Below are 22696 nucleotides of genomic sequence, written 5' to 3'. Positions count from 1 at the left end.
AAATAGCCAGTAGAAAAATAAAACCGTATTCACCGTGCCAAAGTTTCCTTTATGATAAAAATTATTTTATTACTATAAAGGAATTCAATTCTAGTACAGATTAAAAATATAATATAGTTTAGGTAAGAATTCTACAAACACTGATGTTGAATACTTTGTCCTCTTGTCATTCCGTTTGTTAACATTCCAACAGACTGTAGGAGAAGCAGAAAGATAAATTATTCTTGTTGCGCCACCTAGTGACATTTAGGTGCTGTATGTTTACTACAGTATATTTAATCTGTGGTAGGCTGTAACCTCAGCTCTAGTTTATTATGCATATATTTTGCTGATAAGAAATTCACAAAGGAGAAAAATCCAATAATATAAGTCCACACAGGTTCATTTATTCATCATATTTTGTTTTACAAATTTTCAAAACAAATATTATTAGTGAAACATAAATACTTCTGTTCACTTAATCTCTGAAAGCACTGCCTTCAACAAAATACAATAAATGGGTAAAGTTTTTAAAATTATGCTCTTCTAGGTGTAAACTTAAGATAGTAAAAGGTGATAGTATGTTCTACAGAAAGTTCAAGGTATTGAAAATAGTTTGAAATCAGAATGAAGATTTTGTATAAAATTCTTTAAATGTCTCAAACTTTTTTAGCCTTTTATGATAAAATATACTGATATTTGTCTTTAATGAGGTTATACTTTATCATAACTCAAAAATATTTGGAAAATAATTTGTGCCAGTCATATGCACTTGAAACGAAAATGGTATTGTTATATATAAAAATGCTGAGTCTACTGATTTGTAATGTGAAATAATACCATGTTAAACTATCCATTTTTAAATTTGTGTTTCAAGTATATGAAGTGAAGAGAGATATATATATATAAACATATTCTCTTCCTCAGTTTAAATAGACCCATTTTATATTCTATACAATTTCTCTGAAATATCAAAGAAACCACATTACATATACTTAATGCATATTTCTTTAAATGATATTTTGTGGCAAAGAAAGGATTTACTTACTGAAAACTTGTAAATCTATTAAAATGTATAAATTACATCATAAACATACATCATAAACATTTTCAGGTGAATTAACTGAGGCACGGAGAAGTTAAGATGCTTGTCTTGGTCTCTTAGCTAGTAACTGGGTAGAGCCAGGATTCGAACTCAGACAGTTTGGCTTTAGAATCCATTCCTTTACCCCTCTGCTACAATACCTCTCAGTAATTCATTATGTTCTGATTTTAGCCATTTCATTAACAGATAATGGTGTAGAAGATATCATATTCTCATAAATGTCTTTCAGTCCTTTTGTTTTACATATCTAAAAGCTTTTGGTTGGGGATCCGATGCAATATATTATTATACCATATTCTTGGGGTAGTGTGTTATATGTAACGAGACATCAGTATAAATAAGTGCTATTTTGAAGCTAAAAATGCTTTCAGCTATTATAAATAGCTCATTTTCTTACCAGTGTTTTTTTTACTTTTTTGAAAAATTGAAAATGATCTGATAAATGTTTGATTTAGTAAACGTTCATTGGCACTGAACTGAGTTTTGATGATGCAAAGGTGAATAAGAAACAAATATAGTTAAACATATGATTACAATATAATGTGATTAGTGCCAAAATAGAGGTACTACCAGAGCAACTAACTCTGTCTAGAGTTAGGAAAGGATTCTCATAAAATGTAGCATTTAAAAAGTGAGTAAGACCTTCCAAACCTAGGGTACCAAAAAAAGAAGAGAAAAAAGCACAGAATTGTGAAAGAGTGTGGTATATTTACCAAATTGAATAAGTTCTTAGTGTTTGGAGAATAAAGCATATGGGATGGAGTGGTGGCTGACTGGGAAATAAAGGCTGGGACCACTTAGTGAAGGATTCTGTAGGTCATACTAAGGAAAATGAGGTTTTCTGACCATTTTTTGAGAGCACTTTCTTGGGAAGATGATGGTTTCCACTGAGCCTACATTGCAAAAGTAATACTTTTCTACTTCAGATCCCCTCAGAAAAGTAGTCTGAATGTCTTTGCTTGGCTTCCAGTCTTCAGGGGCTCTTTAGACAAGGAGAAGGAACTGGTCCAGGAGTGCCTTCACTAAACAAACCAAAATTATTCAAGACAAGTTTTAATCATTATGCTGTTCTCTATAAATCTCTCAATTTCTGTGCTTCTCTAAATCAGGGATATGAGGTAGATTTTCATCTCTTGGCTTCTTGGCAATCTTCATTGAGTCATATGTTTATTGAGCATCTACTATACAGCAGTATGTTGAGTGCTGTGGTTAGTGATGAGCTAGAGAAGCAAAGTCCCTTCAAAATATTTTAGAAGATCTATAATTCTATAAATGACAGAATAAAAAGAGAAAATCCCCCCAACATATTGTTCTAAAAAGAAGAGAAAGATTGATAATATTATCTATATCTTGCTATTGGGATTTCTCAGGCACTTTTTCAAATTTACTTAATAGGACAGTAGTTTAATTGGCATAAGAATGTGGCTTCTTGAATCCTTATTCAGCATACCCTTCACTGGGTAAAAATATTTTTTCCTTTTATAGATCATTTTGATTTGTTTGATTCCTATGTTTACTTCATTAAACTGTTAAGCCCCTTCTTCAGAGTACACTGTGTTAGTGATTTGCATCAGATGATTGCATCTGGTTTGTGTACATCTGATAACATAGTCTCAAAATATATAAAGCAAATATTGACACAATTGCAAGGGTAAACTTTGAATCCTGCCATCATGATAGGAGATATATTTAGCAAAACAACAACAAGCTAATAGATTTACTTGCTCTGATAAACACGTATGAGACCCTGAATTCAAGAGTTAGGGGATATATATTCTTTTCAAATGCTGATTAAACATTTAAAAAATTGACCATACATTAGTTAAGAAAATAAACATAAACATATATCAAAAATTATCATATACATTACAGTCTTTCATGAGAATGAAATTAAATTAGACCTGAGTATAAATAACACCAAATAGCTTGCCATTTTAAAAACATCATTCTAAGTAACTCCTGAGTCCACCAAAAAAAAAAAAAATCACATTGGGATAAAATTAATTTAAAATTCTGTATTTCTTTTTTTTTTTTAATTTATTTATTTTTGGCTGCTTTGGTTCTTCCTTGTGGTGCGTGGGCTTCTCACTGCGGTGGCTTCTCCCCTTGCAGAGCAGGGGCTCCAGGCGTGTGGGCTTCAGTAGTTGCAGCACGTGGGCTCAGTAGTTGTGGCTCACGGGCTCTAGAGCGCAGGCTCCGCCATTGTGGCGTGTGGGCTGAGTTGCTCCGCGGCACGTGGGATCCTCCCGGACCAGGGCTCAAACCCGTGTCCTCTGCATTGGCAGGCGGACTCTCAACCACTGCGCCACCAGGGAAGCCCTAAAATTCTGTATTTCTAAGTAAAAAATATGTTTTTGTTTTTGTTTTTTTAATGCAAAAATCTCAGCCCACCTCGGGCCAGGAATCTGTTTTAACAACTTTCCATGTGATGCTGATACATGCTAAAGTTTCCCACTACCTTAAATAAAATTATAATAACTTAATGCCTACTTGAAAATATCTAGCAACAAAATAGAGGTTGTTAAATATTGATAATGACTAAAACTGAGACTAGAAAGTCACCAGTAGTGTCTCTTTTTTAATGCAGCATTCCAGTTTTGGAGGACAAATTCTCACCATCATATCCTGATAACATGGTTACAAGATCTTCACTATAAAATTTTCTTTGATTCTGCTTTTATATTGTAATATTGTTGAAAGTATTTCTCTTGTTTCAACAGTGCCATATAGAATTGAAATAAGAGAAAATTTTCAAGAGTACTATATTTCCATTTTCCTGAATATATCAATTTCTTCTGTTTGATCTATGTATTTTATTTTATTGCCTATAAAAACATATAGATATAATGTCTTTTATCCTCAAAACAATGTAAAGACTGCTGAAGACCTTTATGTTTTTACATATAGTATACTTTATTAATGAAGTACATGGACTTGCTAGTAGAAATTTGCCTACAATAGAAAGAAATGCTTGTGAAGTTTCTTACATAGATCTTAAATTTCTTATATATTTTTTACATTTCTTATTCATTTCTAATCAGGAAAATTCTGGCTTATTATTTCTGTGATCTTTAATTCGTTTATATTCACTTGTTTCTGTTTGGGACTGAATTCAGTTGCCTGAATATTGGTATAGATCATGACTGTGATTTTTAGGGATATTGATTTTCTTTCCTTATTTCTTCTACCTTAAACTGTACTGCTGTTGTTTAATTCACCTATCACATGAGAGAAAAGAACATGCCTCTTCATTAATAGGCAGTAAATGTCATACCTTGGTCCAGTTTACAGTTCACCCTGGAGAGTAAATGCAACAGTTTCATTATGTGCCTAATTTTCACAGATCTGGGGAATAGTAATCTCAGAGATCATTCCAAAACCAGGTCACGCCTCCAGGGTGCTTCAGTTTGTCATTCAACAAAGCCTGCTTTATTAATTTTGAATTGAATTTGTGGTATTCCTTAGCATTATAGGGCATCCCAATTAGTAGGGCAATCATACAACCCCCTCTATCAGGATGTGGTATATAAAAGTGCATTTAAAACATACTTTTAGCAGGATTAAATCAGGACATGGCATAAAACTCCTTTGGGGAAAATTTGTGGACTCAGCAATGGAAGTCTGCATTTTATCAGAGGTGTTAGCATTTTTAGTATAGAGATGTATGTATTAAAGCACTGAAATCCAGCTATTGGCCTCAGACTTAAATGATGAGTCTCTCAAGTTGAGGCAACCAAAGTCATGGCATGCACTTAAATACTGAGCATTTCATATTCCTGAAAGAAAACAGTCAACTTCAAAATATCTATTAATAGCACAGCAATTTCACCCTAAATTATTTGCTTTCATACTTATTTTACAATGTCATTTCATTCATGACCTTTCTAACTTAATAATTTAACTAAAAAAGAACAAATTAACTATCCTCATTAAGAAGCATTAGTAGGATTAGACTTGTTTTATACAAGTTATTTCCATACTGTTTTTACAAAGTTATTATAGTGTGAGAATTCTGTGGAATAGCTCTATCTTAAAATACTTAGCACAATGACTGACATAATAGGCCTGCCTAAGTTTTTGTTTCCCCTCAGGAATTGAAGCCATGAAAACAAATGATATACATTAAAATATATAATTCTATTTTTAAAAAAAGAAACACCCTTTGTAATGTAAGAGAAAAGTAAAAGTTAGGAAAAGACATAATGGCGTAATTTTTTTGATATGGAAAACTATTGCATCTCATCATTGATTTCTGACATGTACAGTTAAGCATTGTCATTTCTGGACTGTGGTCCTTATTTTTAAAAGGATTGCTTACCTTTAGTTATTCTTTAAAAATATGCATTGATAGTGTATCTGAAGTTACTGAAAAGAATAAGCATTACAAATCACTTAGTGAGTCTTGGATATGATTCCTCTCAAAGGGAATAGTTCTGTAGCTCCTAACCCCAGAGTTTTTCTGAAATGCTGAAACATCTTTCTTGGAATGGGGGTTATAATGGTGGCCAGCTGACTTCAAACTGACATCCAGTTGATGGATGTGCTGTAAGTCAAAGGAACACGAATGATGAAGTTATTTTTATTTTCCATATCAGCATTCTGTAAAAAAGAAAAAAAAAATTCAGCACTGCTTTTCTTTGACAGACTAGACATCACAGGAATTCTGTATCCCCATCTTGTTATTATTGGATTGTTTTCAATTTTTAAAAACTTGTTCTTAGATTTTAGTAAATGACATTCTAACTACTGTGGCTAAGCAGTTTATTCAGGTTACAGAATGGGAAGTTGGGTAAGCATCAGGCATCAACACAACTGGAGAAGAGAAATATAAGCATGGGCAGAAGGCTATAGGATTTTACACATTACCAAAAAAAAAAAAACTATTAGCGCTCTTCGTTTTCATCTTAAATTGTAATTAGATCTATTTGATTCCTTCCTTGCCATTGGAATGCTCATGGATTTCAGCAGGAGTGTTGAGAAGAAAAATGCCTATTCAAGTGAAGATCATTAGGATATTCGCACAGCTGCATTAGACCAGCACATCTGTTGAGCATACTCAGTCTGTCGCTCACCAGTGAAATTGATCATCAAAGCTTTTCTAATAAATGACATAGAAAAATTTCCAACAGAATAAAAAGAAAGGGCACATAAAGTAGACGCTTGCAAGTATGGGGTAATCTTTAAGCCCACTTGGGGGTATAAGAATTAAGAGAAAATCCAGAAGACATGACATAGGTTAAAATAGTGAAAAAAAAAGCTTTTACTTTGGGAGCTATTACAAAGTATACAAAAGGGAATTTTATATAAAAGCAAACAAACCCAAATCATGCAATATGTTCCAAATATTTATACTCCCACACTGGTGCTAAAAAAGTAGAAAAGGATTAGAAGATGCTATATAAATTTTTAGTTTTCCATTTGTCATTTTCATTGCATCCATAATTTTTTACCGTCACCACCATTTATTACTGTTTTAACAATTTGCAGAAGTAAATGTTAATGATCTTTTGAGTTATATATAACTTAAAGCATGAGATTCTACAGAATCATTTCTAGACTTCAGGATAATTATGCTTTAGAAGTAATGGTCCCTGTCTCCAAATATTCAAATGGTAGGTGTTTTTAAAAAAAGAAAAATAAAATAATTTTATATGATGAAATACTTTTATACCTCAAAATGTGAGTTAGGGAAAAATTAAAATAAGTTGGTGGAAGCATTAGACTAGATTAGCATTTCCCAAAGTATATTCTTTTTTTTTTTTTTTTTTGTACGCGGGCCTCTCACTGTTGTGGCATCTCCCGTTGCGGAGCACAGGCTCCGGTGTGCAGGCTCAGCGGCCATGGCTCATGGGCCTAGCCGTTCCGCAGCATGTGGGATCTTCACGGACCGGGGCACGAACCCGTGTCCCCTGCATCCGCAGGTGGACTCTCAACCACTGTGCCACCAGGGAAGCCCCCCAAAGTATTTCTTTGTTTATTTATATTGCAGGAGAAGAATCATTCTTTGGTAAAAAACTAAGTTGGGGAAACACAGGCTAAACTAAGTTAAACAGGTTTTTCTACCTATAGAATATCTCTTAGCTTTAAATTTGTTGATGAGCATTGTAGCTTTCCAGGAGGGAAGATTCAGTAGTGTATTACCCAGTCTGATTCCACTGTGGAACCTTGTTTAAATGAAGCATAATGAGAAATTAGTATTCCATGTGTAATCTCAAAGATTCCTTCTAGCTCCAGACATTTATGATTTGCTGAGAATTTGCACTGCATATGATTTTTACTGTAACTTCATTCTTGCCTTGTCATTTTGAATTGATAAGGTCTCTCTGGCACTAGGCAACACCCTTTAGGGATATAGCACTGTCCCTGGTTAAATGTCCCTTGGAGACTGTGACAGCATACCTCCTGGCTTTCTACTACTGTTTATTCCAAGGCCCTTCTGAACTGGATTGTAACCGTAAAATAAAACATAAAATATAATTGAGCTGGTTCATTTAGACTTCATGAACCAAATGATTGTCCTGTCCTCCTAACACTTATCCTACAATGGGCAGCCCAAGTATCACCTCTTCCTAGAAGCCTTCCCTGACCATATTCTCTTTCTTCATTACTTCCAAAGTACCTGTATACAGGTGTGTGTTTGGTTTTACGTTTCCCTCCCTGTCTTGTCTTTAAACTTCTTCATCTCTCAATCCTCAGCATGTAGCTCGGTGATTAGGGTACAGTATTCTGCTGGAGAATTTTCTGTGTCATCTGTTTTATCTGGTTTGTAAATCTGTTTTGGATGGACACTTGAAGGAACTAATGAAAAAAACCTGCTTGTAAGGTGATCTAGCAAAAATTAATATTTCTAGGGCATTTACTGTTGATGAATGATGGCTTTTTTTTTTTTTTTTGCAGTAGCTATGCAGTCATTTCAGTTTCATGTTTGTGAAATAGTTTTTCAGTTGTAGTTACTGTTGAACCTGATGCTGTTTGAGGCAGATTCAGAATATTCATTTCAAATACAAGACATGACCGAACATTTTTACATGTACACTTGTTTTTTTTAATTGTTTTCTTTCACCATGCAAGACAGTTTATGTCTGTCAATGCATGTATTTGTTTTGTGTGCATTTGTATTGATATGTTCTCTTCTATGCTCTGTGTGCAAAAGAGGCAGAGGCACTGGGGAAGCTAATATTATAACTATAGCTATATAAGCTTTAAATATGCAGAAGGAGCAGCTATGTCCATGAGCAATTTTATCAATGAATTTGATAGTGTTAGCTAGTGAGTTTTTAGGTTATCTACTGTGTTGAGGTCTCGATAAGTACAAGAACTATAGGTAAAACCCAGCAAAAACATCTGAGAAAAAGCCTTCAAGATCACAGCCTATTAGGAGTCTTTTAACATTACATGTTTATATTAATTATAATTTTATTCTTTCTGAAAGTCATTCTTGTTTCTTATCTAATACAAGTCTATTGTCTAAATGTTTTTTTTTCCTCTGTTGTCATTTTAAGTTCATATCTAGACTTCTAGAAACCTCTGGGGGTTGCTGTTTTCAAATAAGTAAAGAAAAATAAGGCCTTTGCAATTCTGATGTTCCTAGTAATTTCATTTCCTTGGATTCAAAATTTTTGTCCTTTTTTCAACCAAGTTGTTAGATCTATAATGATTTACTTAAAGGCATATATGCCACCGTTGATTCAAAATTAATATAATTTGTCACATATTTTTATAAATTTCTTCCCATAAAACACAGACCACCACCTTCATTTATTTATTTATTTATTTATTTATTTATTTATTTATTTATTAACATTTTTATTGGAGTATAATTGCTTTATAATGGTGTGTTAGTTTCTGCTTTATAACAAAGTGAATCGGTTATACATATACATATATCCCCATATCTCTTGCCTCTTGCATCTCCCTTCCTTCCACCCTCCCTATCCCACCCCTTTAGGTGGTCACAAAGCACTGAGCTGATCTCCCTGTGCTATGCAACTGTTTCCCACTAGCTACCTGTTTTACGTTTGGTAGGGTATATATGTCCATGCCACTCCCTCACTTTGTCACAGCTTACCCTTCCCCCTCCCTGTATCCTCAAGTCCATTCTCTAGTAGGTCTGCGTCTTTATTCCCGTCTTACCCCTAGGTTCTTCATGACCTTTTTTTTTTTAGAGTCCGTATATATGTGTTAGGATACGGTATTTGTTTTTCGCTTTCTGACTTATTTCACTCTGTATGACAGACTCTAGGTCCATCACCTCACTACAAATAACTGAATTTCGTTTCTTTTTATGGCTGAGTAATATTCCATTGTATATATGTGCCACATCTTCTTTATCCATTCATCTGTCGATGGACACTTAGGTTGCTTCCATGTCCTGGCTATTGTAAATAGAGCTGCAGTGAACATTGTGGTACATGACTCCTTTTGAATTATGGTTTTCTCAGGGTATATGCCCAGTAGTGGGATTGCTGGGTCGTATGATAGTTCTATTTTTAGTGTTTTAAGGAACCTCCTTACTGTTCTCCATAGTGGCTGTATCAATTTACATTCCCACCAACAGTGTATGAGGGTTCCCTTTTCTCCACACCCTTTCCAGCATTTATTGTTTGTAAATTTTTTGATGATGGCCATTCTGACTGGTGTGAGGTGATACCTCGTTGTAGTTTTGATTTGCATTTCTCTAATGGTTAGTGATATTGAGCATCCTTTCATGTGTTTGTTGGCAATCTGTATATCTTCTTTTGAGAAATGTCTGTTTAGGTTTTCTGTCCATTTTGGATTGGGTTGTTTGTTTTTTTGATATTGAGCTGCATGAGCTGCTTGTAAATTTTGGAGATTAATCCTTTGTCAGTTGCTTCATTTGCAAATATTTTCTCCCATTCTGAGGGTTGTCTTTTCGTCTTGTTTATGGTTTCCTCTGCTGTACAAAATCGTTTAAGTTTCATTAGGTCCCATTTGTTTATTTTTGTTTTTATTTCCATTTCTCTAGGAGGTGGGTCAAAAAGGATCTTGCTGTGATTTATGTCATAGAGTGTTCTGCCTATGTTTTCCTCTGAGTTTCATAGTGTCTGGCCTTACATTTAGGTCTTTAATCCATTTTGAGTTTATTTCTGTGTATGGTGTTGGGTAGTGTTCTAATTTCATTCTTTTACATGTAGCTGTCCAGTTATCCCAGCACTACTTATTGAAGAGGCTGTCTTTCCTCCACTGTATATTCTTGCCTCCTTTATCAAAGTTAAGGTGACCATATGTGCGTGGTTTTATCTCTGGGCTTTCTATCCTTTTCCATTGATCTATATTTCTGTTTTTGTGCCAGTACCATACTGTCTTGATTACTGTAGCTTTGTAGTATAGTCTGAAGTCAGGGAACCTGATTCCTCCAGTTCTGTTTTTCTTTCTCAAGACTGCTTTGGCTATTCTGGGTCCTTTGTGTTTCCATACAAATTGTGAAATTTTTTGTTCTAGTTCTGTGAGAAATGCCATGGTAGTTTGATAGGGATTGCATTGAATCTGTAGATTGCTTTGGGTAGTAGAGTCATTTTTACAATGTTGATTCTTCCAGTCCAAAAACACGTTATATCTCTCCATCTGGTTGTGTCATCTTTAATTTCTTTTATCAGTGTCTTATAGTTTTCTGCATACAGGTCTTTTGTCTCCTTCTGTAGGTTTGGTTTATTCCTAGGTATTTTATTCTTTTTGTTGCAATGGTAAATGGGAGTGTCTCCTTAATTTCTCTTTCAGATTTTTCATGATTAGTGTATAGGACTGCAAGAGATTTCTGTGCATTAATTTTGTATCCTGCTACTTTACCAAATTCATTTATTAGCTCTAGTAGTTTTCTGGTAGCATCTTTAGGATTCTGTATGCATAGTATCATGTCATCTGCAAACAGTGTTCCCATGTGATTTTGAATAAAGTATATTCAGGTAAAAGTTTCTCTATAAATAGTAACTTATGCATGGAAGCAGTTTATTATTCTCTAATTTTGGTTACTGTTTGCTTCCAAGTGAGTGAATAGGTAAGAAATAGGCTTTTAAAAAAAGCATTAAACTAGAATTTACAGGCTCTGAATCTTAGTCATTCTGACCTTTCGCTAATTATTTAACTTTCTTGGGCCCTTTATTTCTTCATCAGTAAAATATGCAGAGTAATAACTTACCTAGATAAAACACCCTTACTTAGAGTTTTTTGGGAAATGACTCTTTATTGTTTGTTTATATCATATCTGTTTTACTCACATTTTGTTTTAAAGCCTATGACAACATTTGAACTGAATCAACATGTGCCAAGGTAAATAGTATATGTAGTGGAAATAAAAAAATATTAGAAAAATTTCTCAAATGTATATTTATAACTAATCCAGTGAAGTCCATATATATGTGAAGGATGCGATGGACAATGCTAGATATAATACTAGTATCCTGATTATAAATCATCCTGTTTTACAATCTTGCTTAAGATATTTTGACATGGCAGTGCCTATGAAATACCCTAGTGTCTTGGTCATTTTCTTAGTGTTAGTGTGAAAAACACTAAGAATTATATTAAACTGAAATAAGCCGAGATATACATTTTTCTCGATGTTTTTATTTGCAGTTCATTAGAACATTTCTCTCTGGGTTCCAAAACTGATATTAGAGTATCACAAAACTTCAATATATTGAGAGAATAATTTTCTTAAGTTTGTAGATGGAGTATTAGGGTACATATATATTTTTAAATAAGGGTAATATAATAAAGGGCACACCTGTTGGATTTGGGTAGAAACCCTGCTCTGCCACATTCTAGCTTAGGCAAGTAAATTAAGTGTTTTCCATGCATACTTCCTGTCCTCTTTTTATTCATTTACATATATATTCACGTACTTTGTTTTGTTCAGTAAATGGGATCCTGCTATATATTGCTATTCAACCTGCTTTTTTATTATTAATATTTGTGTTGAAGATCTTTCCATATCATCAATACATACAAATCTATCTCAGTATCTTCTTAGATGGATGTTGGAACATAGAGATCTTCTGTGCTTCTACCTCTATGACCTTGAAAAAGTTACTTTTCTTCTCTACTTTACTTCAGTTTACTCCTCTGTAAAATAGCGATAGAGCCAGTATGAGAATAAGTGGTATACACACATGCATACAAACACAAAGGCATATAGTAAGCCTTCAATAAATGTTAACTTTGATGATGATGATGATGTCATCTCTTCATTTTCCTCTTATATGTAAATCTCTTTGTTCTTTTTTACTTCATTCAGGGAAAATTCCTCATTAGACCTTATAATACACTCATTTAATCTTCAGCTATATTCATCCTGCTCTTCAGCTCATGTATGGAGTTTTATTTTGATCATCAAAATTTAATTTCCAAGTTGCAATTAATATCTTCTCAAATCACTTTAAGGGTATTATATATACTGTTTGCCTTATTAACTCTCATTCCTCTGTTTAGTTGTTCTAAAGTGTAATTGTTGTTTGTGTTGTTTTGTTCGTTTTGTCTCAAGGGATTGGTTTTCCTTGAATGTCTGGTAGTTCTAGGTTGGTCATTCATCTTTATATTTGACAATCCCTGTAATTCTGCCATTTCCGCTCATTATACCCAGTCTCCGTTGATTGTATCAGGGGAAAGATGTGTTGCTGGTAAGGACACATTAGTAACTTGTCATCCCTTTTGGGAGTTAGTAATTATCAGCCCTTGCTTCACTGGGCCTAACACCTTCTACACTCACTGCTTTAACCTGTGGTCAAACACTGCCTATACCCATTCTTACCGTATACAGGAAGGTGCCATTGTTCAGCTGCTCCAGTCTAATTTCCCATTTGACATTTGCCGCAGGCCTACCTTCTTCCTGGTCTGCACTGACTCTAAAATAAAAGCATCCCTGGACCTTGTCCAATGTCTGTATAGTCTTCTGAATATGATTGGGCTGTGATTTCCTCTAATCATTTCTCCATAGATCTGATCCCATCTGCTTTCTGTTTTCTAAGAATTCCTCAACATTTCTGGTCTGTTCACTGTGGTGCAGTGTCAGAAAATGGACTACCTATAGAAAAGAACTTCTGAATGAGGGTTGTTAAACCCTTATAAAAAATTTTTCTCTGGGAATATTAATATAGTCCTTTTGAAAGTAGGAGATGAGTTGAATACCTTGTCAGTCTTTTCATATTCTTGATTCAGTTCATTTCCTCTCATAAGATAGGCAAGGTGCACAAACTGCTATAACAAACAACCCCCAAATTTCAATGCCTTAAAACAAACTACTGTGTATAAAATAGATAAACAACAAGGATATACTGTATTGCAGAGGGAATTATACTCATTATCTTGTAATAACCTATAATGGAGTATAACCTGCAAAAATACTGAATCATTATGCTGTACACCTGAAACTAGCACAATATTGTAAATCAGCCATACTTCAATGAGTAATATATATGCACATATATATTATATATACATATATATTTGTTTTGTGCTTATATAATGCAGGTCATTAGGAAAGCACTACTCCTTGCAGAAATTTGGTGACCCAGATTTCTTTTATCTTGTGGTTGGCCCTCCATGAGTCCTCTGTTCAGCCAATGGATAGGGCAAGAGAATGAGGACGTATGGGAGTTTTTTATAGGCCAAGTATGGAAATATGATACACTTATATTCACACTTCATTGGTTGAATACTAGTGTATTCTTCAAGAAAGACTAGAAATAGTCTGCCTAAAGACTCATGAAGTTCAAGAAAGACTAGAAAATGTAGTCTGCCTAAAGAATGCTTAACAATTTCTGTCACACTTACTATGTGCCCTGCACCCAAGTAGATGCATATTTTCTCTACGGAAGGAATAAAGTATTGTTCGTTCCATAAGGAAGGCACTGAAGTGCCTAAGAAGAAAGCAGGGAGCAGTCAGATCCATTTGAAGACAAGGGGTGTTGATCAGGGAAGGTTTCACAGAAGAGGGTGTTGAACTAAAAATTTCTGATAAGGTTTTCTCAGTGAGAAAATGAGGTGAGCACTCCAGCAAGAACAAAGGCATGGCAATACAGACACAAGGCAGTGTGGCCCCACAAGGCCATGCATCCTTGAAGTGATGAAGTAGAATTGATAAATAATGGACTTCCCTGGCGGTCCAGTGGTTAAGACTCCGCACTTCCACTGCAGGGGGTGTGAGTTCAATCCTGGTGGGGGAACTAAGATCCCACATGCAGTACAGCGCGGCCAAAAAAAAAAAAAAAATTGGTGAATGATGAGGCTAGAAAGTTCATTGAGATCAGACTGTGAAAGGCTTTAGATGGTATGCTAAGGAGATTGGATTTACATATATTTGCACAGCAGGGCACCTTCAGAGGTAGTGTGATGTGATAGTATTTAGAATGCTAGATTTATTTATTTTGTAGTTGTTGAGCATTTCATTTCTACATACTGTGCTTGCTACTGGGGATACATAAAAGGAATACATTCCTTGCTCTGGTGGTAATATAAAGGGTTCATTAGAGGGGTAGTATTAAAAGTACATAGATCAAATAGGAGCTCCTTTTTTAAAATTATTTATTTATTTTTGGCTGTGTTGGGTCTTTGTTGCTGCGCACGGGCTTTCTCTAGTTTCTGCAAGCAGGGACTACTCTTCATTGTGGTGCATGGGCTTCTCATTGCGGTGGCGTCTCTTGTTACGGAGCATGGGCTCTAGGCGCGCAGGTTTCAGTAGTTGCAGCACGTGGGCTCAATAGTTGTGGCTCACGGGCTCTAGAGCGCAGGCTCAGTAGTTGTGGTGCACGGGCTTAGTTGCTCCGCGGCGTGTGGGATCTTCCCAGACCAGGGCTGGAACCCGTGTCCCCTGCATTGGCAGGCGGATTCTTAACCACTGCACCACCAGGGAGGTCCCAGGAGCTCCTTTCTTATTCAAAGTGAAAAGAGATGAGATCCTGAACATGAATATTGGCAATGAAAATTCAAAGGACTGGATGGATTCTGGAGATAATCTGTGGAGTGGAATCTGATGGAACTCCTGGTCAGTCGATGTATTGCATGAGGATATGATTTGGAGGATAGTGTCACAAAGGTTTCTAATCTGAGAGAAAACAGGAAATACCCAGGAAAGAGGATCAAGTTTGAGGGAAAGATTATGAGTTCAATCATGAACACGATTTTGAAATATCTGTGTGGAGGTATTCAGGAAGTAATTGGGAAAAAAGTTCTGATCGTCTGGAAAGAGTCCAGAACTGGAGCTATGATAGACACATGGGTTACATTTTAGACCTTCTATTTACAAGGCTGCATAACAACAGAACTCCATGAAATGAAAGGTGGGTAAAAAAGACAGCAGCCAAAAAAGGCTGATTGTTAGAATTAGGAGAACATTTTGATAAAGATGTGGTTGGTTAGCTGTTTAAAAAAAAAAAATTGGAGAGATTATAGCAGGATAAAACTGAGATAACCATTAGATTTGGCTATTATAGAGTTTTTAGGGACCATTACAAAAGCTATGGGAGCAAAATCTAACAGGAACAAGAAAAGGAAGTAACTGGTTGAAAGAAGAGTAAATATTGTACAGGATTTGTGAGACTTGAATGTATATATAGTCTGAGGATAGAGAAGAGTTTGAACCTTGAGAAGCAGAAAGAACCCTAAAGGGTATGGAAGGGAGTAGGTTCTAAAGCACAAGTGGATGGATTTACTTTCTGAAACAAGGCAAAAAAAGAAATAAGGACTGTTGAACATAAAAGTTTGGAGGTGAATGGGAGTGAAGCTGAGAAAATATAAGGGAGTCGAGGGAGCTGGTGTGAGGTTATCGGCACTTGCAGTGGAGAAAGCTTAGTAAGTTGTAAGAAACTTCCTTAGTAAGGAAGGCAACTGTGGATGCTGATTAAGAAGAAGCAACATGGAAGGATCCAGATTAATTTCTAAATCATTGGTTTCTAGTATAGCCAATAACATGTATATACCATTTCGTAGGGAGCTTCTGCAGCAAAAGTAGAAAAACTGGTCAGATGTGTTGGTAGCAGCTTGGCACAGCAACAAAGGAATCAGGGAGATGAGGATGTTGTTAAGTGTGGAACTGAAATGATGATCTTGGGGTTCAGATTGGGTAGGGAAGGAAGCAAAGCCAGGAGGGCACTGTTAGCCTGGGGAGTTTGGAAGAGCCAAGGAATTGGAAGTTTTGTACAAGGCTAGTGGAAATGTAAGTACTTTTGGTAAATGATATGCTTTACCATAGATTTGCTGTAAAGTCCAAAAGGACTGATCATAAATTGTAAGAATAGATCTTACCACTTACCAGTTGAGTTCTTTGGTATCAAATTTTGTGGTACAGCTAATGAGATTCCATATCTCCCATCTGTAGAATGGGATTGCCACCATTTAGAGAATATTAAAAATTTTAGGATAAACTAAGTCATGTATGAATGACCATATGTTCTTCCTTATTCACATTTAAATATAATACCATAAAGCAGAAAGGAAAAAAAGAATATTTCTTCCATATTCCCTTAATAATCGATGAGGAATTTATCCTAATGACTCAGTTTGAATAAATGAATTTTCTTCAAGTGAATTCATTCAAATCCATTGTAGAGAACATACTGATTATTGATAAAATTTTCAAGTGTGTGTTTTTAAAATTAATTATTTATATTTTTACATAATTCAAAGTATTTTTATTTATACACACATATACATACTTGGGAATCTTGACTGACAGCCTGAAGCTCAATCACATAAAATATTTAACCAGAGCACAAGAGCCATTTGCAGTTTAAAGAAAACCATATAAAACAATATTCCAATGAATTGTCCATGTATAGCAACAAATCAGTAAGAAAGGACAAACCAGCATAGTGAAATAGATAAATCAGATTTAGGCAGGGTAGTTTATTGAATTTAAATTGTGCCCAGTTGGCCCAAGAGCTATATATAAGCAATCCATCTTACGTTGTTAATGGAGGTTCTTGAAATCCACCTGATGTTTGCATTATTAAATTTCAGTCTAATGAGCTCTGCTAATACATATTGAAGACGGTTGTAAGGAGTAGAATGTGAATCTGAGCGGGATAATTTGAAGGAAACATAAGCTGAGCATTTTACATGACTCAAGGGGTATATCTACAATTACACATATAACCAAAATTGAATTTAAATGGAATTTCTATTATCCTTGTCCTTCTACCAGGGAGAATAAAGTGTAAATGAAGTAAAAGTCTTTAGAATTACTGGTGGTTTGTTTTTATTATCTAATTTAATAGATGCTTGCAATGATACAGAGTGGCATAAAAGTTTTAATATTTCATGACTTTAAATGCAGTCTAAGTATGTATTAAAGCTTGTAAATGGAAACAGATGTCTGTGTAATTGGATGTAACACTTCACAACACCATTATATAAGTTTTACATTTTAAGAAAGTGTCAATGGTGACAGTAAAAAATCAAACTTTTGAAGAAAAATAGTTATGTATAAGGTGTGTATTTTCTTTAAATTACTCTTTTAAGCCAGGTTTTATACTTCAAAAGGATATGTTGATTTTGCATAGGAAAAATATATGCAGCAAAAAGCTGAAGAGTAAGTGTTTTTATTTTTTAAATCACGGTTTACATTGCTGTTACCATTATAATAAAGGCTCATCCAAAGTTTAATGCTGGCACAGTTTGATTCTTTTTCTTTTGACAAGGCAATACTTTTTTAACTTAATATTCCATCAACTATAATGCTATTAGAGACTTATTTTCACTTAGTTCACTCATCAGGCAGTGAGCCGGCAATAAAGGAGAATCGCTCCTTTGAGACGTTAATGCTTTGGAATAAATGATGTGCTAGAACAGAAATTTAATTAATTTACAGAGTATATTGATAGTCCCTTGTTACTGTGCTGTATATTTTTAATCTTCTCTAACATCTGTAGTAAAGTGTTTGAAAACCCCTGCAGTTGAGCAACTAGTAGATAATTAAGTAATAAGGGAAGAGGTTTCTAGAGGGAAAAAGATTCTTTTTACCAAATGCTGTCATAACATGAATAAAGAACTGCTACTATGATATGCAATGAAAAAAAAATAATATGCTACCTAATTGGATACTGTTTCAAAGATGTACCAAGCTTCTTATATTTCAAATGTGTATTGTAGCTTAAGAACTTTCCCCCGAAGTTTAAAACAGGTGCATTGCACTGACAAATCAGATGACTTTTAATGACCAACAGTTTTTCCCAGTTTATATGCCATCATTAAACTTATGTTGCTTAAATTCGCTTTCTATTTTGTGCAGAGATTATCTTGAATTAAGCTTCAAAGATTCTAAATAAATATTGTAAATAGTCTGAATAAAGATAGTAAAAGGTATATTTCAGATTTTGAGCCATTTTTTTTCCTTCTGACTGCTTCACAAGAAATATGTAATGAATTTATTTTCCCTTTTCCCAGTATTTTCATCCACAATATAGGCATAAAATAAGTGCAGAAATTTTATTGTTTTTGTTTCAGCAAAAGCTGATGAAGCATTGAAAGCCAAAGAAAGAAATGAAGAAGAAGCAAAGAGAAGAAAGGAGGAAGGTAAAGACATGTGTTCCTTTTGTTTCAAAGAAGTCATAGTGAGGAGTCACTGTTTGCATGATTCTCTTCATTCCCTGGATAAAGCATAGAATATAATCAAGCGCTTTAGGGGATACCTCATGCTACTTCACGAACCTAAACTGTGACACAGTATATCACACTATATTCAATGTCTTGGACACTGATGTTTTCTAGCATAAGATTAGTTTATAAGCATCCTAGTGATAAGCATCTGGGCAGACTGGGAAGATATAAAATTATAAAGTGGAGTTGGTGTTGGTTTCTTTCCTTCTAACTTTTATCTTAAATTATCGAAATCAGTCATAAAAATGGATTGAAATTTTTGAAATATTTTAGCAGTGATGAAGAAGAGTCCCCTTGCCAACGTGACTTTAAATAAAAAAGCTGTTAAGAGGTAACAATTCAGATTAAGAAATTCATCATAATTTTTGTAGATTATTTCTTTAAATAACATTGAAGCCACCACCCAAGAATATTACACAAAGAAATCTAACACATTTTTATCTCCCCTAACAAATTTGTATTTCCCCTTTAGTTTGCTGTGATTTATGTGAGTGAAAATTTCGCCTGTTTCCTTCTTAGAGGTTTTGTATATACTGTTGTAAATTACAGTGCTTAAAGCAAGATCCACGCAACTCTTTCTCAGTCAGTTAGTGGATGGTGCATTTGGACTGACAATCATGTCACTCTGCTGGCTAATTAGGAGAATAACTATTTCCTCTGTGAGCTTTCAAGGAGTTGAAGCCTGATACTGTGTCCCAAAATACTGGTTTTGACTGCTATTGTCTAAATCTGAAAATTGAGAATTTTTCCTTAGTGCATACCTTCTATTATGACAAACAGAAAAAATTTACACCCCCAACTTACAAATGGAAGCTGAGATGTTATAGAACCTAAAATGTTTTAAGTATGATGGTTTAGAATGCTTAATAGCAGCATTCCGTCAGAGCCAAACCCTCAAAGCAAATCCAAAAAAACAACAACAAAAAAACCCTGTAGATTTAGGTGGCAGAACCCTACAAGTAAGTAGATTCGAACTAAATATGAACTAATTTATACATATAAATGTATATATAGAATTCATCTTATTTGACCCCCTTAAATCCTGACTTTATACTCTTGTCCTAGATCAACTAATTTTATGGTGTATTAAGAAAACAAGTGAATTCCACTGGCAAAAATCCTCAGTAGAATTCTGTTCTTTTGGCTTTCTGAAGTGCATATTTTGGTATTGTTAGTGGAAACAATCTATCTGATTTCAGTTATGCTTATGGTCACCCGTAGTACAAATAGATATAATAATAGATGCAAAGTAGTCTAAGCAAATTATAATATTTTAGTACCGCTATGTTATGTGGTATTCTGATCAATGTAACTAATTAATAACATAATAGTGCTTATAGAACACTGTGGTGCTATAAATTACAAGTGTGGCACTTATTATCAACCAATACAGTATATATATGTTGCAAGAGTTATTAGTCTAATTCCATTAATTCAGATCTTAATCGAGTCATAACCAGTTGAAAACGGATGACACTGATGTGATAACCACAGATACTGACATTGCTAGGTGATTTATTGTTATGAAAAAGTATATAATATGAACGCTTGCCCTAGTAACTGTTTCCTCTGTAAGCTTTCAAGGAGTTGAAGCCTGATAATGTGTTCTAAAATACTGGCTTTAAGTGCTCAAAGAAACTTTAATACTTCAGAACCCCTCATTTACATTGATGTCAATTGATATTTCTAATGGTGTCGCTCTTTTTTTTTTCATTAAATTAGTTCTAAACATCTTTTAAAAGATTTTTAAAATATTTAGGTAACTATAGGTACTGAAGGTTATATTGTAATTCTTTTGAAAATATTTTTTCATTTAGACATTCACTAAGTCAAACTGACCTTGCACATAGCCTGTGATATACAGTAACCTTTTCCATTTCAGTACCTGAGAATTGTTTAAAAAAAAGCACAACCCTCCAATCATAGCTGTTTTAATTAGCATCTTTTTAAGCGTGTCATTCTAACTAGAATATAAACTTTAAGGTTGTAGAGGATTTAGTTAGTATCCACAATGCCTAGCATGTAGTAGATACACAATTTCTTAATTATTTTACAACTGAATGAATGGACGAATGAATGACCAGTTTACCCTTCCTTCTTTTAAATCCATGCTTAAGTAACTTAACTTGAGCTTGCAGTTGATTCCAAATAACATCATTGAAAGTATAACCCAACTTTGTTATGTCTTTTCGCTAAGATAGGACCTCACTCATTAGACTGTTTCTCTAAAGAGTTACAACCATTCAAAAAGAAATCAGTGAATTTCAAAATACTATCAATATTTGCTAGTATGGATTTATCAAGTCTTTACCTGAGCTCACTGAATTTTCTGTGCATCCAAAAAACGTAGGAAAATTATTACCACAAATGTTGAAGAAAAATTCTACTGGTAAAACAACCTATATGACACTAATTTTGAAGGATAAAAGGTGTGTTTCATTAAATGGGTTTCCTTTGCCTGTATTTTGTGGGTGAAAGTAAATTACTAGCCAGATTCTTTGTTGCTGTTGTTTGCTTCCAGAATTTTTTTCTTATAGGTTGTCTAAATACTTGAATGCTATCAAATTAAACTTCCCTGAAAATGATTAATGTATAAGCTACATTTATTTTATTTCATATAATTAGTCTAGCTGCAAATTGAAACCTGAGATACATCTGTACGTATATGTGTGTATATTTCTGCATCTGAAAGAAGAATAATCCTTTATTTTTAACCTATAAGCCACTAGAAATTCAGTCTATTACATCATTTATACAATTCATCTCTTAATTTCTCAGCATGCTGGTATGTAGTACAGGGTTGAAAGCATTGTTAAAATGTAGATAAATGTTATCTGCCCAGCTCTCTCTATCCATTCTCTGTCATCTCAAAAAAGCTATTGTATTAGCATAGCAAGATCTGTGCCTTGCAAATACATTCTGACTATTGTGCAGTCCTTTTCTCTGAGTGTTCTTAAATCAATATCATAATTATGTTTGCCAGTATTGTATTCAAGATAAAAGTCAGGCTACTCACCAAAACTTGTCCAGAGTAACCATTTTGCCTTCCACTCTTGAAGCAGTGATACCCCATTTAGAGTGCCCTTCATGGTCCTTACACAGCTCAGTTGATTGTCTACCTATTGAATATCACTATACATTTGCATGGACCCTCTTTTTTGAACCATTTACTCTCCAACTCTTTCCATTTTAGTTGAATTATATAAAGGTTACATTATTTCATAAAAGTTAGCAATATTTAAAGTTTGGGTTTATAGTTTCCTTCTTTAAAAATAAGCATTTTTTCTAACTGTATTATATTTTAGAAAAATTAAGTCTTTCAGTTCTGTTTTTATTCTTTGTCCTAATAAATGCTTGACTTTGACTTTCTCTTTTTCTCTGTATGTATTTGAAAATGTTCTGACTATATATAATTAAAAATTATTTCAACTTTTCTCCTTTTGATTTCTTTCTGTATTATTGAATGCTTTAGCATAACTGCTTAGGTTTTCTGTATTCTATTTTATGTTTAATATAGTATGCATTTAAGTGTTCTAATTATGTTTTAAATTCACTTATAAGCACTATTGTCTTTCTTTGCATTTTGACTTCTCTCTAATATGAATTTCTCATTTGTGGCATAAGTATAGTGGTTTTTAAATTCTTTTCCCCCTTGTGTTTATTCAGAATAGCCCTACCCATTGGTTAGTTTTCTGCCTCAAGTATTGTTGTTTCCAAAAGCGTTAGGCAACCTATTCTAAATTATTCATGGAAATGGTGGACAGTGACAATACAAACATAATATTAGGTGATTCAAGTGAAGACTTAGAAGATCCTCAAGTCTCCTTTGTTTAAGTTGAAATCCATCAACCCTTTTGCCACATCTGCTTGACAAGAAGTAAGAGATTAGCCTTAATTTCATCTTTTCTGTTATTGTTAATCCTTTGGCAAAGCTGGGGGTAAAAAGTACTAGTAACTGAAAAAAAAAAAAGGAGGTGCCAGGCAATGTTCTAAGTACTTTAC

The 22696-nt window shown here is 34.2% G+C and overlaps 1 protein-coding gene across 3 annotated transcripts in view; it reads left to right on the top strand.

Annotated features, from left to right (window-relative positions):
* The window catches only part of RSRC1 (arginine and serine rich coiled-coil 1), a 440238-nt gene that overhangs the window by 352713 nt on the left and 64829 nt on the right, over positions 1 to 22696 (top strand). For all 3 annotated transcript variants that reach the window (XM_082625184.1, XM_082625183.1, XM_082625182.1), the window contains one exon: positions 18542 to 18610. In XM_082625184.1, coding sequence (XP_082481310.1) covers positions 18542 to 18610 — 69 coding nt within the window. The remainder of the gene's footprint in view (positions 1 to 18541; positions 18611 to 22696) is intronic.

This window comes from Mesoplodon mirus (genome assembly GCF_964341445.2).
Source record: "Mesoplodon mirus genome assembly, chromosome: 6".
Lineage (NCBI taxonomy): Eukaryota > Metazoa > Chordata > Mammalia > Artiodactyla > Ziphiidae > Mesoplodon > Mesoplodon mirus.
Note: the sequence above shows the minus strand (reverse complement) of the source record. Positions and strands in the feature narration are given on the sequence as shown.